This window comes from Triticum dicoccoides, chromosome 3A (genome assembly GCF_002162155.2).
Source record: "Triticum dicoccoides isolate Atlit2015 ecotype Zavitan chromosome 3A, WEW_v2.0, whole genome shotgun sequence".
In the NCBI taxonomy this organism is placed as follows: domain Eukaryota; kingdom Viridiplantae; phylum Streptophyta; class Magnoliopsida; order Poales; family Poaceae; genus Triticum; species Triticum dicoccoides.
In genome coordinates, this window is record NC_041384.1 from 604,212,607 (window position 1) to 604,230,611 (window position 18,005).

Genomic DNA, 18,005 nt, shown 5'->3' on the forward strand with positions numbered 1-18,005 from the left:
ATGAAATAATATATGGTTCAGGCCGGCGTAAGCCCGCCGTTGACGCGTCAAAAAAAAAGAATATCATGCCAGTAACGAGCAACGCAGACTCTCTTCAAAGTAACCGCAATTCAGGTTACAACTTCTATGACCTATTTAATAATACCAATAACAATCGCAGCAAACCGTCTCAAGGGTAACAAATATCCAGATCACGATTCTATGTTCTGTAGCTATCATTTGTTTCATGTCGAGCAGAGAGAAAAATAAGCGAAGAGGCGCACGGTATGCAGCTAGAGGGCGAGAATCACTCCGGCAATTTGCCGCCTAGCCTGCTGACATACTGGCAAAGCACGTCCCTCTGTGCAACCGCACCGTCGTCGGCCACATTGCTGAACTGCTGATAGTAACCGTCATCATGGTCGTGCGACGCCGGTGCCCGTTCTCTGTGTGTGTCCCCGAGGTCGATCATGATGTTGGTGAGCAGGCAGCAGGCGTAGATGATCCTCGGTAGCCGGTGCTTGTCAGGCCTCCACAGCTCCCCCTTGAGTACCTGCCACCTTTCCTTCAGCCTGGCCATAGCACCCTGCACCACCATTCTCGCCGTGGCGTGCTGCTTGTTGAATGCTGCTTTTGCTGGAGACAGATCGCGCTCTTGGTATGGAGTCATCAGCCAGGGAAGGAGAGGGTAGCCCGTGTCCCCGATGATGTACTCTCTGACCACTGACCCTGCTGGCTCCCCAGGAAGCTCCATTTGTCCGTCCAGCCTCCCGCCTTTCTCGCACAGCTTGTAGAAGCCCGAGGTGCGCAGGATGCAGGAGTCATCCATGCTCCCAGGCCAGCCACTGACAACGTCTCTGAACCGCATGTCGGGGTCGACAACGGCCTGCAGGACCATGCTGTTCCTGTTCTCACAGTCAAGCCAGACATTGCTGTTAGGCTGAGCTGAAGAGCACATGAGGATGTGTGTTGTGTCTATGGCGCCGCAGCAGTTGGGGAGGCCCTGGAGCTTTTCGAACTTTGCTTTGATGGTCGCCATCTCCTCAGGGTCAGGCCACTTCAGATGACTGATTGCGTGATCCTCCAAGGACTCAATGAACTTCCAAGTGATGTTTGAGATTGCTGAGTGGTTCATTCCAAAGCGATTCCCTATGCTCAGAAGTGACTCACCAGTCGTCAGTCTCAACAGAGCAACAGCTACTTGATCCTCCAACGCAAGAATCATCTTGTCTCCAAACCTGAAATTTCTGAAACCCTGTGTCTTTCTTGAGAAGTCCCCGGTAATCAGAGTGCAAATGTAGTCGAATGTCTTCCTCGACATCTTGAAGACTGACTCAAAGTTCTGGCAGTCTTTGGAGTAGTGTCCTGTGTAAACAACAGATTGCAGTGTCACAATTTGATATCATAATTTATTGTACCACAAAACTGTGTGGCAAACATGAACATCAAATGTATACATTTTACAATGCAAGAGATCCAATTCATTCTTCCCATGCTTTTACAATGCGAGAGATTCAATTCATTCTTCAACATGAACAGCAAATGTATAAGTCTTATCCCTATCATGTCTACATACACTTTGGCAAGGAAGAAGATACCTAATCCTTACAGCGAGTTAAAACTTAGAAATGACAGGTAATGAAAATCTTATAGCAATACTGCGAAATTTCCACCAACTAATAGATAAGTCTACTCTATCAGCATATCTGATGCAACCTAAACAGAGTTATGAATGTGCTGGGAAACTGGTACAAGAAATGGTTAAACTAAGAAAAAGCAAATTGTATGAGTAACTGTAGAAGATAATTCAAAGTATACGAGTAAATCATCGATCCGGATTAATTAAATATATAAATTAAATCAGTACATGCCTTCAGCACTCAGTTTAAAGAGTTGTGTAGATTTCAGACAAAACATTTCCTAGAGCTTGAGGGATTCCAAAATCCACTGTCTAAGGACTTGCGAAACATGTCTTGACCATAAGAGAGCATGGCATCATGCCACATGAGGAACATTTGCTCAGGAGAACTTCTCTCGGGAAACTGTCTGCAATGACCCATTCGCTTCATACTCATACACCATGTTGACAGAGCCTACTGAATCTAAATAGATTAGTCGACTATTTAATTGAATATACAGTTAACTTCTTTGAGAAAGGATCTACGAGTTACATACTAGAGTTGCAATCTTGTAGATATCATTACCATTTTTAAGTAAAGTGGTTGTGGATTCAAACACTTCCTCTTCTTAAGTATTATAAGTGTGAGAAGTTTTAAGAATATTTAAGCTAGTACTGCATCGCTCAACCCATGTGATGATCTGTATGAGCCACAGTAACTGTCTTCTAAATTGGCAGTCCGTCTATTTCTACCCAAATAGTAGCAACAATACTATGACCACCAATAGCACAGAATAAAAACAATTATCGAATTGTGTGGGACTATCTGTGAACAGATAGGCCGGGTTTTCCTCTACAACATGTACAGCAACTTTTGACTGAATTCTTCAGGAAATGTAAACAAGTTACTTCACATGCTTCAGAAAAGGAAAGGAAGGGTTAGTTCTTGTAGCATCGAGGCTTGAACAATCGAGCAAGGGATTGTGGATGAGGTCGACGCAATGGGCACAACTGACACCACCTGCAGAGTTATGAAGCCCCAAAACACCATTGCACACATGCTTGGTAGATCTGAAATGGAGACGAAGAACCAAGAAAACCGCAAATGTCAAAACTAACCGCTCTCCCCCAACAATCCCCGACCCGGTCGAGGCCAGCCATAGCCGCCGCACTCGCAAGCTCCTATTGTTCGTGCCCTCGGAGAACAATCTAGAACGCCCCGCCCGCCGGAGACTGCCCGTGCCTCCGCGCGCCTTACCGTACACGAGCCTCAACAGCCGACCACCCCTCCAAGAAGCGCACCGAACAAAGCAGATTCACTGCACTAAACGCCCAGATTAAGGCCGCGGATTAAGCAAGGCCATCGAACGCGCGCGCGCAGGAAGCAGTGCAAATTCAACGGCGGCCCTCCCTGATCCAGCACCACCGCCGAAATCTGCCCACGCGCAATCTCCTACGCGAGGCGGGAGGGTGCCGCGCATTACCGAGGGCCGCGAGGCCACGGCGAGCCGCGGGACGAGGGACGGGCACGGGCGAGGACGGGCAGCAACAGTGGTCCAACCAGGGAGACGGAAAGAAACAGGAGAGATGGAGCATGGACGTGTGTATACCTGCTGCAAGCCTGCGGGAGAAGGAGTCCCACCAATCGGCGGCGTCGGGCGGGGGCAAGGGCGCCATCACCCCCGCCGGCAGGGCCTTCTCGGGGTGCCGCTTCCGGCGCTTGGCCCCCCTCAGTGGTGCCATGACGACGAGGAGGAGTCGAGGAGAAGGATAGCTAATTTCCGGAGGAGAGATCAAGAAAAGAAAAGAAGCAGCCGAGGCAGGGCAGCGGCAGCAACCCCCCAATGACTTAAAAAGACCCACCCAGTTGTTGTTCACAGTGCCAAAGAAACAGAGTTCGCTGCCGCCGCTATGTTTTTTTTGTAGTGGTGGTAGCATGCAACAGGCCAAGTAGCAGTATGTTTTTTGGTCACAAGATGGCATGCAATTTTTGCATCATGCAAGTGAGACTAGGATCTTGGCAAGATGGGAGCTCTTGGGTTTTTGGAGAACTGTCTTGTGTTTATCCGCGATTCTATCTATGGAAACATCGTAATTATTTTGCCAGTTTTTATTACCTTCTATGACCGTGTGCATCGACCGATGTAGAGGCCAGGGGCGCTACCCTGTTGTAGCTGATAACACTTGTCTCATTGATTTGTATAATAGGAAAAAAATCATATGTTTCAAGCCGCGATTTATGATTGTAATGTAAAAAGTTGAGGAAACTGCGCTACTATCCGGTCCCCCTTTATTAATATGCTCGCTTGTTTGCTCCTTTGCGAGATCTAATCTGAGCCGATGGTTTGTGCATGATGCCTCTCGCGAGTTCGTCAATGTAGACCCAGGTGTGGCCCGTGGTTTCTGTGCTCATGCTTGGCGCGTTGCGCTGCATGTAGGGCCATGGTCACGTTGTATTGGCTTTCTTATATGCTAAGCATCAATTTTGCCTCATTTTAAAAAGATAAAAAATGCCTCAACACATTCATGTATTGCCGACTCGGGCTTGTGCGGTGAACATCCACAACCTCAAACTCCTCAGCCAGCAGCCATTTGTGAAAAAGAGACTCGAAATAGATGTTCTGGTGTTCCCAGGGTGGCTGCCATTGTGATCCACAAAGGAAATCATTTTTAGGGTCCTATATGTACCGTTTGTGTATGCTCGTACAATCTTAGATGCATATGGATGGATGGAACATGACGTGCATAGATGCTTCAGACAATACGCAAAGTATTACCACTTCTTATTGTCATAGAAACAATAAAGAGATGGGGTCACTACTAGGTAAAACCTTATACACAAAATCTTACCAGTAGCGGTTGTTAAAAAAGGGCGCTAGTGCTAAATAGCAGTATCGCATGCAGGTTAAACGCGCTACAGATACACACGTAGCAGTAACATGTCTCCCTTTAAACGCGCTACTACTAAAATTCTCACTACTAAGCCGATAGCTACATATAGTAGTAGCGGTCTTTTAGAAACAGCGCTACCGCTAATATTATTTTAGCAGCGCGTTTACGTTGAAAGGCGCTACTGCTAATGAAAATAAAATAAAATAAAAAACAAATAGAAAAGTAAATAAAAATAAAAGAAATAGAAAAAGGAGAAAGGAAAAAATGTAAAGAAAAATAAATAAAAAAGGAAAAAAATGGAGAAAGGCATAGCAGTAGCGTATGTTCATAAGAGGCGCTATAGATGTAGCAGTAGCGCCTGTTTAGACCCCCGCCATAGAAAGAGAAAAGAAAATAAGAAAAGAAAAGGAAAATATATAGCTATAGCAGTAGCGCGTTTAGTAAAAATCGCTATAGCTAACTTAGCTATAGCGCTTTTTCTGAAATGCGCTACTGCTAAGTTTGACTTAACCAAAAGCGCCCCCCTTCCCCGCCACCACTTCTCCCCCAAATCCCTTGCCCCACTTCGCCGCCGTCTTCCAATTCGTCGTCGCCCCACTTCGCCGCCGTCTCCTGCCGGCGTCGACGCCCCCGGAGCCACCAGAGTCGTGCGCCGTCGATGCCACCGGAGCCATCCCCAACGCCACCGGAGCCGCGTGGCCTCATCAACGCCACCGGAGCCGCCCTCAGCGCCACCGGAGCCACCCTCGATGCCCCTGCCTCCCTCGCCGTCACCGGAGACGCCCTGCCTCCCTCGCCACCACCGGGGCCATCCTTTGTAAGCCCCCACCCCTCCTCTCTCTCTCATGCATAGCACAAACATTGGACAGAGAGCTAGCTAGATAGGTTAACTAGTTTAATTAGGTTAATTATCTAGGTTAGTGCAAAAATTTAGTTAGGGCTTTGACAAAGAACTAGTTAGGTTAACTAGTTTAATTAGGTTAATTATCTAGGTTAGTGCAAAAATTTATTTAGGGCTTTGACAAAGAACTAGCTAGGTTAACTAGTTTAATTAGGTTAATTATCTAGGTAAAGTAGGTTAATTAGGTTCGCTAGGTTAACAAGCTAGGTTAACTAACTAGGTTAAATAGCTAGGTTAATTAGGTTAACAAGCTAGGTTAACTAACTAGGTTAAATAGCTAGGTTAATTAGGTTCGTTAGGTTAACAAGCTAGGTTAGAGGAAAAATTTATTTTAAAGCATTAGGTTAGAAGGGTTAGAGAAATGGAGTTCCTTTGTAATTTAATTGGGTTTTGTCCTAGGCAGAGAAGGGTTAGAGAAAGTAATGTGTGTGTGTGTGAGAGAGAGAGGAATAGCTAGAACATAATTTGGGTTCTGTGCTAGGCAGAGAAGTGTTCAATGAGGTCATTTTGCAAAGGTTTTTGAGTTTTGAAAAGACCACTATTTTTCTAGGAAAAGAATTTAGGCAAGTTTTATTTTAAAGATGATCCCTTCCTAGACTTTTATTGTTGATTATATCTTTCCATTGAAGTGGTCATGTTATATCTTTTCATTGAAGTGGTTCGATTGTGCCCAAGTGGCCTTTTGTTGTTTCTAGGGAATGAAGCTGAGTGGCCTATGTTTTGCCGGAATGTTGATTCATTTCCGTTCCGGCAAATTTCAGGTGCTCGATTTGTCCACTTTTTAGCAAAGGTCATGCCGAAATTTTCCGTGAATTTCGGCATGACTTGTGCTACAAACTAGGACATATCGAGTGCCTGGGATTTGCCGCACTAGGAAGGAGTCAACGTTCCTGCAAAACATAGGCCTTTTTATGTCATTATTCATTTTATTAGGTCTAGAATTAATTGATTAGATTTAATCGTAGAAACATGGCTAGCAACGATGAAGGACGGGGTTCTGGTGATTGCGACAACGTCTACCTGGCGGGAGACGAATTTTTGAGCCTTGCCGATGATCAACGGATGTTGTTACTGGGCACACCTGTCGCACCGGAGACTGAGACCGACATCCAGACCGGCGTTGAGACTGAGACCATGATAACCCACAAGAGGGGATCGCAACAGTTTTCGAGGGTGGAGTATTCAACCCAAATTTATAGATTCGACACAAGGGGAGCCAAATAATATTTGAAGGTATTAGCAGCTGAGTTGTCAATTCAACCACACCTAGAGATTAATTATCTGCAGCAAGGTGATCAGTAGGAAAGTAGTTTGATAGTTTTGATAATAGTGACAGCAGCAACGGTAACAGTAACAGTGATAGCAGTAATTTGTAGCAAGTGTAACAGTGATGATAGCAATAGTAACGCAGCAAGATCAATAAGGATAAATTCGTAGGCATTGGATCGATGACTTGTTGGATGATATTCATCATGAGACAGTTATAACCTAGAGCAATACGACACTAGCTCCAGTTCATCGATATAATGTAGGCATGTATTCCGTAAATAGTCATACGTGCTTTATTAAAAGAACTTGCATGACATCTTTTGTCCTACCCTCCCATGGCAGCGGGGTCCATATTGGAAACTAAGGGATATTAAAGCCTCCTTTTAATAGAGAACCGGAACAAAGCATTAAGATATAGTGAATACATGAACTCCTCAAACTACGGTCATCACCGGGAGTGGGCCCGGTTGTTGTCACTCCGGGGTTGCCGGATCATAACTGTAGTAGGTGACTATAACTTCCAAGATCGGATCTAGAACATGGATATAAAGATGATAACATAACTGGTTCAGATCTGAAATCATGGCACCCGGGCCCAAAGTGACAAGCATTAAGCATGGCAAAGTCATAGCAACATCAATCTAAGAACATAGTGGATACTAGGGATCAGGCCCTAACAAAACTAACTCGATTACATGATGAATATCATCCAACTCCTCACCGACCAGCGAGCCTACGAAGAAATTACTCACTCCCGGTGGGGAGCATCATGGAATTGGCGATGGAGAAGGGTTGGTGATGACGAAGAGCGAAGATCCCCCTCTCCAGAGCCCCAAACGGACTCCAGATCTGCCCTCTCGAGGAAGAACAGGTCCCGGCGGCGGCTCCGTCTCATGGATCGCGGTAATTCTTTCTCCCTGAATTTTTTCTGGAAATATGTGAATTTATAGTATCAGGGGGGTCGTCAGCGGGGCCACCAGGTGGGTACAACCCACCTGAGCGCGCCAGGAGAGGGGGGCGCGCCCTGGTGGGTTGTGCCCACCCAGGGCCCCCTCTTTGGTGGATCTTGGCTCCAGTAATTCTTATTATTGATATAAAAAATCCTCAAGAAGTTTTGTTCCATTCCGAGAACTTTTATTTCTGCACAAAAACAACACCATGGTAGTTCTATTGAAAACAACGTCAGTCTAGGGTTAGTTTCATTCAAATCATGCAAATTAGAGTCCAAAACAGGAGGAAAAGCGTGAGAAAAAGTAGATATGTTGGAGACGTATCAACTCCCCCAAGCTTAAACCTTTGCTTGTCCTCAAGCAATTCAGTTGATAAACTGAAAGCGAGAAAGAAAAACTTTTACGAACTCTTTTGCTCTTGTTTGCATAAAAAGCTTAAACAACACCCAGGTTTTCAGCCAACATTATAACTAACCATGTCGACAATAACTCTTAAAGATTATAATGAATCATATCAATGACATAATCAGCTAGCGAGCAATAATAAGATATCTCAAATGGTAACACATTGTCAAAATAACCATGAGATAATATGAAAATAATGGTATCTCTCTAGCCCTTTCTGAGACCGCAAAACATAAATGCAAATCACCTCCAAAGTTCAAGCAGCGACTAAACATTGTAATTCATGGTAGAAAAGATCCAGTCATGATGCACCCAACATTAGCTACACACAATGCATAAATCATGACCGTTGTGCTCTACTCGGTTTCTGGCGCTTGTTTTTAGAAGGTGATGACACAACATAAAAGTAAATAGAAAGTCCCTTCGCAGAGAGAAGCAGTGATTTGCAGAGGTGCCAGAGCTCAGTTTTTAAAACTGAGATAAATGATATTTTGAGACATGCACCCTTCTTATTCACTTCACGACCATCAGTTATCAACATCTTCCATGCTAAGCATGCTAGTGGCGGTTCCCAAGCGGTAAAAGTAAAGGTTTTGACTCCATTGGGAGTTTTTGTTTAATTATTTCAGAGATGAACTCTTTTTCATGTTTGCAGTTCGGGACTGGGCATCCCTATTACCGCCCATTTTCTCGTGCGGTGGCGAGTGAATAAACACTCGACCTGAGAATAACCCTCTTAGCATGGAAGATATTTACCATCTCCTGTCATTCCATGAATGATCCAGGCACACAAAACGGATAATGTTTTAGAAGTTTTAGAGGTGGCACATGCAAATTTACTTAGGACGGTAGGGTAATACCATATATAGGTAGGTATGGTGGACTCATCTGGAATAACTTTGGGTTCAAGGTTTTTGATGTACAAGCAAAATCCCCACTTAGTACAAGCAAAGGCTAGCAATTAAGGTTGACAAGCGGCCAACTAGAGAGCAACAGCGATCATAACCATGCATTATGCGTAAGTAACATTGGACACTAGCATGAGTAGGATATGAACACCATGAATATAAACATTATAGAGGCTATGTTGGTTTTGATTCAACTACATGCATGAACATGTACTAAGTCAAGCCACTTGAACATTCAGAAGAGGATACCATATCATCATACTACATCACAATCATCTTAACGCTATGTTGATATCCAAGATAAAACATTATTAACTCCCAGCTACTTATGCATGGCACGAGAAACTATAATCTCTAATTTTCATTGCAAACATGTTTAATCATAACGGGATGAATCATGGATGCTAGGTTAAACATATTTACACAGACAAGACACGTCGAGTTCATACGAGTTTCTCTTTGCCATGGCCAGTTCATCGAATGTCGTCATTATTGCCTTTCACTTGCACGACCGAATGATATGAAAATAATAATAGTGCAAGAGTGCCATGGACTAAGCTGGAATATGCAAACATTTTATTCAACGGGAGAAGACAAAGCAAAATGGGCTCTTTATTAGTTCAAAAATTATTCATATGAGAGCCACTCAACATTTTCATCATGGTCTTCTCCTTGGTACAACTCAAACAAAAGAAAAGAAATTCAGAGAAACACACTGAAATATTTTTTGGAGTTTTTGGTTTTCTTAAGCAAGCAAATAACGGAAAAGCAAAAATGAGAAAAACTATTTACACGAGAAAGCTCTCAACAAGCAAAAGAAGAACAAGGACATATTTTTGGGTTTTCTTTTTAGTACTACTACTAAGCATGCATAGAAAGTAAATTAACTACAACTAATTTTTTGGTTTTTCTAACGTTTTTCAAACACACAAGAAGAAAGCAAGAAAATAAATCTAAGCATGGATGATACAATGAAAAAGTGTGAGCGCCGACAAATAGAATGATATGTGAGCATGAATATAATGTCGGTGAGAACACATACTCCCCCAAGCTTAGGCTTTTGGCCTAACTTGGTAATCAGTCAGTAGCCTCGATAATAGTCGGCGTGGTAGCTCACGGAGGCTCTTGGTGCAGATGCCTCAGCACGCCGTGCCGCCACCACTGTTTCGTTATGAGCTCAGGCCTCGCTCTCAAGAACAAAATATCTTTCCTTGTTGTGATAATCATAGAGAGCAGGCGCAGGAAAATATGTGTCCACAACACGTGATTGGTTAAACAACAAATTATAAGTGAAGTTATCAGCCCTTCCCTTGAGAATTTTATGATCTTTCAAGGCATCAAAATCTAAATACCGAGTGGGTAGGATAGGATCAAAGGGCAAAGCTGAGACACCCAGCCCTCGTGCTAGGCGTGTGGCATAAATTCCACCATAGAACCAGCCACTTCTAGCATTGTGCTGAAGTCTGTGTGCAACAATCGCTCCAAGGTTATAATTCCTTTCACCAGTGAGAGCGGTGTAAAGGAGTCTCAAGTCTAGCGCACAAAGTATGCTACAGTCTTGCTTGCCTACTATGCATTTCCTGTTAAATAATGCAAAATACTGAATTGCGGGAAAATGAATGCTCTTTATTCTTCCTTGTCTCACTCCTCTATTTTCACCATAGCAAAGGCTACTCAAGAAAGACTCGTACTCAACCATGGGTGGCTCATCAAGTGAACTCCAAAATGGCAGTTTGCAATGATAAGCAAAATTCTCCAGTGGGATAGTATAAGGATTATCATAAAGCATAAACGACACCCTAGGCTCACGTGGAAAATATTTAAATCCTTTGACAAATGATTCAGTGAGAAGTTGGTGTTGTGCACACTTATCTGATAGGTAGGGACCGAGGCCGGCATTGTGAACATATTACTAAAATTCTTCCTTAATGCCCACGCCCACCATATATTCATTGCTAGGCCATAAACATGTCTTGGTGGCGGCATCTCGCGTGGAACTTTCACTTGGTTCAACATAAGACCGACGAGCAGAACTGTCACTAGAAGATGCCTCCAAGGATCGTCTCCTCGAAGAACTCCTTCCAAATAGGTTCATCATGACCGCGTACAATTTTCTGAAAATAAAATTTTTTGAGTGACAAAATTTTTCAACAAAACTTTGTAAGATTGATAGCAACTACTCATAGGGATACATAGAGGCCAGAACAAGCATTCAAACAACTTAGAACACTAAGAATTCAACATGCAAGAACATCTACAGCAGCACCAAGAGTAGCTAATTATTCAAAGTATAAGCCACTAAAACAAAAACTAATTGGACAAATGATGGAGTCACATACCAAGCAACAATCTCCCGAAACAGTTTCGGAAATAGAGCTTCGAGCAAAGAGATCGAAATCCGCGGGTTTGAGCTCAAGAACACGGGGAGAGGATTTTTTTTATGGAGTTAAGTGATGATGTGGTATGAAGAGGTAACTAAGGGGGCCCACGTGGGGACCACAACCCACCAGGTCGCGCCTGGGGGTGCTGGCGCGCCCAGGTGGGTTGTGCCCACCTGGTGCATCTCCATCCGATGTTATTTGCACCAAAAATTCTCAAATATTCAAAAAAAATCATATTAAATTTTCAGGGCATTCTGAGAACTTTTATTTTTTGGTCATTTTATTGCATGGGAAATTCAAAAAATAGACAACACATGGCATTTTATTTTATTTAACTAATAAAATAGAGAATAAAGAGTAGGGACGACAGTAGTGCTTACTAAATTCATCAACTTCATACCGTTCAAAAATGATCCATTAATAAGGTTGATCAAGTCTTATTAACAACCACTTTCGATTAGCATGAAACCGAAGAACTTTCGTAAATCACTAAGTTACCTGAATGGGGATATGCATTTCCCCAACAATAAGTATTTCATATTTCTTTTTGGCAGTAGGTAGAGGTATTTGAAAACTTCCAATAGTGATTGTCAGAGATTTTTCAATAACATTAATACCATTTAATTACTTGGAATTGTTTCTTCAGAAAGTGCACCGTGTGCTCATTACCACTGATATGAAAATGGCCTTGCTTTTATTGCAATCAATAACAGCCCTTGCAGTATTCAAGAAGGGTCTACCAAGGATATACAACATGTTGTCGTCCTCGGGCATCTCAAGTATAACAAAGTATGTCAAAATAGTAACATTAGCAACAACAACGGGCACATCCTCACAGATACCGATAGGTATGGCAGTTGATTTATCAGCCATTTGCAAAGATATTTCAGTAGGTATGAATTTATTCAAGTCAAGTCTTTTATATAAAGAGAAAGGCATAACACTAACACCAACTCCTAAATCACACAAAGCAGTTTTCACATAATTCTTTTTAATAGAGCAAGGTATAGTTGGTATTCCCGGATCTCCAAGTTTTTTAGGTACTCCATCCTTAAAAGTATAATTAGCAAGCATAGTGGAGATTCCGGCTTTCGATATTTTATCTTATTTGTGATGATGTCTTTCATATACTTTGTATAAGGAGGCATTTTCAAGATATCAGTCTAGCGAGTACGCAAAAAGACTGGCCTCAGCATTTCAGCAAAGCGTTCAAATTCTTCATCATCATTCTTTTTGGTTTACTTGGGTGGAAAAGGAATAGGTTTTTGAACCCATGGTTCTCTTTCTTTACCGTGTTTTCTAGCCACAAAGTCTCTTTTGTCATATCTTTTGTTTTTAGCTTGTGGGTTATCAAGATCAACAGGTGGTTCTATCTCAACATCATTGTCTGGTTCTTTATCATTGGTTGGTTGAGAGTCTTCAAGAAGCTCATCATTATCTTTTTCATTATCATTAGGTGAGTGTTCATTACTAGATTGAGTTTCAGTAACAGAGATAGAAACTTCATTTTCATTATCAGGAGATTTTTCTATTTCAGGTTCACTAGAAGTGTGGAAAGTCCTATCATTTTCCTTTTTCTTTTTATTTCTAGTAGGACTAGGTGCACTAGTGTTAGCTCTTTGTGAATCTTGTTCAATTCTTTTAGGGTGTCCCTTAGGATAAAGTGGTTCCTGAGTCATTTTACCTCCTCTAGTTGCAACTCTAAGAGCAAAGTCATGCATATTATTATTCATTTCATCAAGCAATTCTCTGTGAGATTTAGCAACTTGTTCTAATTGAGTTTGAACCATAGAAGCATGTTTTCCAACACCTCTAACATCATTTGATATTCTAAATAACAAGTCACTCAAGCAAGCAATCATATCAGAATTGTATTTCAATTGTTTCATAACATTTGCATTAAAGTGATCTTGTTTTCTAATATAGTTTTCAAACTCATAATTAAAGGCATTGACTAGGATGCATATTGTGAGGATTGTCATTATCATTGAACTTCATAAGAGAATTTACCTCTACCACCTTAGGCAGTGGTGGTGTATTAAGCCCATGTATTTCTTCAATAGGAGGTAAATTTTTAACATCCTCGGCTTTAATACCTTTTTTCTTCATAGATTTCTTTGCCTCTTGCATATCTTCAGGACTAAGATATAATAACCCCTCTTCTTCAGAGTGGGTTTAGGCGGTGGTTCAGGAATAGTCCAATCATCATAGTTTTTAACATGTTATTCAATAATTCTTCAGCTTGTCCAACAGTTCGTTCCCTGAAAACACAACTAGCACAACTATCTAGGAAGTCCCTAGAAGCATCGGTTAGTCCATTATAGAAGGTATCAAGTATTTCATTTTTCTTAAGAGGATGATCAGGCAAAGCACTAAGTAATTGGCAAAGCCTCCCCCAAGCTTGTGGTAGACTCTCTTCTTTAGTTTGAGCAAAGTTAAATATTTCCTATAAGGCAGCTTGTTTCTTATGAGTAGGAAAATATTTTTCAGAGAAGTAATAAATCATATCCCGGGGACTACGCACACAACCAGGAGCAAGAGTATTGTACCAAGCTTTAGCATCACCCTTTAATGAGAAAGGAAATAATTTGAGAATAAAGTAGTAGCGAGTTTTCTCATCTTGAGTAAAAAGGGTGGCTATGTCATTCAACTTAGTAAGATGTGCCACAATAGTTTTAGTTTCATAACCATGGAAAGGATCAGATTCAACCAAAGTGATTAACTCTGGGTCGACAGAGAATTCATAATCCTTATCATCAATAAAGATAGGTGAAGTAGCAAACTTAGGATTACATTTCATTCTAGCATTCAGAGATTTTTCTTTATACTTGTGTAATAATTTCTCTAGATCATCTATATCTTTGCAAGCAAGAATATCTCTAGTTGTTTCTTCACTCATAACATAACCTTCCGGTACCTTAGGCAATTCATATCTAGGAAGGCTAGTTCTAGTAGGTGTTTCAGGAGATTCAGTTTCAAGCTCATCATCAGATTCAACAACATCATGTTGTATTACTCTAGCAATTTGTTTATCAAGAAATTCACCAAGTGGCGCATCATCATTATCAAGCAAGGTACTAGCATCATCATAAGCATCATTCATAGTAGAAGTAGCATCATCAATAACTTGCGACATATCATAATCAATAGCATGTGGTGATGTTGCAAGTTTATTCATAACAGAAGATGAATCTAAAGCAGAACCGGATGGCAGTTCCTTACCTCCCCTCGTCCTTGAGGGAAATATCTTGGTCTTAGGATCCTTGAGATTCTTCATAGTGATAATATGATAATAATAATCCCAAGTGACTCAACAAATATAGCTATGCTCCACGGCAACAACACTATAAAAAGGTCTTGATAACCCACAAGTATAGGGGACCACAACAGTTTTCGAGGGTAGAGTATTCAACCAAATTTATCGATTCGACACAAGGGGAGCCAAAGAATATTTCAAGGTATTAGCAACTGAGTTGTCAATTCAACCACACCTGGAGATTAATTATCTGCAGCAAGGTGATCAATAGCAAAGTAGTTTGATAGTTTTGATAATAGTGACAACAGCAACGGTAACAGTAACAGTGATAGCAGTAATTTGTAGCAAGTGTAATAGTGATGATAGCAATAGTAACGCAACAAGATCAATAAGGATAAATTCGTAGGCATTGGATTAGTGACTTGTTGGATGATATTCATCATGAGACAGTTATAACCTAGAGCGATACGGCACTAGCTCCAGTTCATCGATATAATGTAGGCATGTATTCCGTAAATAGTCATACGTGCTTTATTAAAAGAACTTGCATGACATCTTTTGTCCTACCCTCCCATGGCAGCGGGGTCCATATTGGAAACTAAGGGATATTAAGGCCTCCTTTCACTACAAAAAAATACACTTCCGTGATGATACGTGTTTGTCACAGTAGGTGACATTTTCTGTCATGCATGTACATCCATGACAAATTTATGACAGAATCAAGATAGTCATACCTGTGCTGTCGTAGAAGTGTTCCATGACATTACCAAAATTATCATCATAGAAGTGTCCACTTCCATGACAACAAATCGCGCGTCACAGAAGTGCTTTCGTCAAGGGTGAATGACATATGGCATCCACCGTAACGGAACACTGTTAAGCTATCGGGTCCAGTTTTGGATCTGATAACCCATTAACAGCCCCGACCAATGGGGATTTTCCACGTGTAAAATCATCATTGGCTGGAGGAAACACGTGTTGGATCACCGTTGGGACATATGTCATCCACTCATTGGACCCAAAGTGCCTATGATACGCCGACACGTGGCACGACCCAACAGAGGCCCATTCCTGTGAAAAGGCCGGCCCGTTTGACTTGGTCAAAAGGTGGCGGGCCAGCCCATGACAAGCCTGTTAACGGCCTGTTCGCATATAGCCCATTTATAGCCCACTATCCCAGGGCCCGTTTACGGCCTATCCGTATTAGGCCCAGTAGCATCATCTGGGCCGTCCAATATAATTCTAGCCTATTTTAACTTCCGGCCCATGTATGGCCCATGACGTCTTTCGGCCCATATGAGGCCCTTAGTAACCCTCGGCCCATGGTAAAACTGGCCCGTAATGAACAGTGTATCACTTTATACCCATTAACGGCCCATTATTCTGTTGGGCCGTTTCCAGCCCATGATATCTTTCGGCCTTCTCAGGGCCCATTTATTCTTGGGCTCATTTCCAGCATTCGGTTACTTACAGCCCGTTACTGTCATTTTCTGCTTGTGGGCCAAATTCAGCCCGTGGTTACAGTCGGCCCGTTAATACGTTGGGCCATTTTCATGTCGAAAAAAACCCGTTGGGCTGTTTTCATAGAGTTATCAAATACAGCCAATAAGCGGCCCGTTATTGTCCACGAATAGTACGACCATGATTGGCGAAATGACGATACACCCCGTAGAAGGCCCATGGATCCTACGACCCGCAAAAGGCCCATGGATCGTATGGTACGTAGAAGGCCCATGGATCCTACGGTCCGTATAGAAGGCCAATGGATCCTACGGCCCGTAGAAGGCCCATGGATCATACGGCCCACAGGAGGCCCATGGTTACAACAGTCCGTGTGTTGCCATGATTATTTTGGCCTAGTTTCCAAAAATAGGTTATTGTGGCCACTAGAAAAACACAGAAAAAGAAATGCAGTGACTACAAGCAAACAACTAAACAAGACAATGAGGAAATAAATAAGCAAGCAATTAACGCTAGCCTATTACCGCTATTACACATATTACATCCACTGGGCATCAAAGTTCGCCACCAGTGCAAATATAGGGAACAAAGCAGCATATTACATACACTGGCTGTCAAAATTGGCCACCAGTGCAAATAAACACGGCAGCAAAACAAGAGCATAACTGAAACAACTTCAGAAGAGCTCAAGAAACGTGGTATCCACCATGCTGGAAATAAGCTTAGCAAGCTTATTAGCTTTGTCCTGTTTGGTGCTAAAATCCTCCAACGCTTGCTGTTGCACCAGAAAGTATGCATCTGAATGCTCCAAGGACTTCCGCAGTCCTTCCGCTTCTTGTCGCAGCACAGCTAATCGATGTCTTTCAGCTAGTAGTTGAGACTCAAGAAACTGAACTGATTTAGACAGTGAGTTTGAATAGCTTGTGCAAGTGGTAGTGGCCAGTAACTCCAACACTAATCCAAGACAGGACTTTGGGGTTGTCTCCCTGTCTTCGAGATAGTCTTCCTTAGCTGTTTTATCAGCTTTGTTGGAGACCAACAAGGATGTGTCACTATCCTGAACCTTATCTGCATTACTTCCTTTACCATTGCTTAATAAGGCACTCTTCCCCAATATTTTGTCAGCATCCTAAAAGAAGAAACAAGCAGACACATAATAGTTTAGCATGTACTAGTATATGAAACTCATTTCGGCGAACTAGTTCATTAGTAAGGTGGACATGATTAAACTACCAAGTCTTCTATTGCCAAGTACTAGTACATAATAAAAGCACCAAACAAACATATATCTATGTCCTATGGTCACTGCATTGTCTTGCCAAATCAAAATAGAGACACGGTTCAAATCATATTAGTTCAAGACAAAGCAGTAGTGAAAGAATACAAAGCGTGGGAAACTACACGGCACAACAAGATTTCAGATGGGTACCACGGGTCTACATGTACAACAACACTATTGGCTCTGTTGTGATGCTAATAATATGCATGATATGAGAAGTCAACTGTATACACAATTGAAATTGAAATCAATAGAGATATTGATAAGAGCAAGCCTGTTAAAGAAACATGCGTGAACATACCTGCTGTGCCATTGAAGTTTCAATTGGATCCTTCAATTTAAAAATAAGTTTGTATGAGTAAATACAATGATACAAGAGCAAAGTAGTATGCACGATAGCAATCATAGTTAAAAAAGGCGCGCCTAAGCGAGCGCTTAAGCACGCCTAGGCTCTAGGCGTTGGCGAAATGCATTGCGCATAACTACGCTTAATCTGTGCATAACTGCGCATATGCATGCGCTTTGGTCAGTAAAGCGCAAGGCGGTGGCAAAACACACAATTAACGCCTAGCGCTTTTTTGAACTATGATAGCAATGGAATCTTAAATTAGAACAGTTGTTCTTCAGGTTTAGGCACTTGTTCTACATGAACAGAGTACAGTAAGACGCAAGAATATAGTACTTAAAAATAGAAAATGAGCTCATA

At 42.1% G+C, this 18,005-nt stretch overlaps 1 protein-coding gene across 1 annotated transcript; it reads right to left on the reverse strand.

Annotated features, from left to right (window-relative positions):
- Positions 1-63: 63 nt before the first annotated feature.
- On the reverse strand, positions 64-3,412 carry LOC119269520 (protein ALP1-like). The gene is made up of 2 exons (XM_037551373.1): positions 3,208-3,412; positions 64-1,344 (listed from the first exon to the last, which is right to left on the reverse strand). The coding sequence occupies exons 1-2, from the start codon at positions 3,338-3,340 to the stop codon at positions 287-289; spliced, it is 1,191 nt and encodes a 396-aa protein (XP_037407270.1). The 5' UTR covers positions 3,341-3,412; the 3' UTR covers positions 64-286.
- Positions 3,413-18,005: the final 14,593 nt, after the last annotated feature.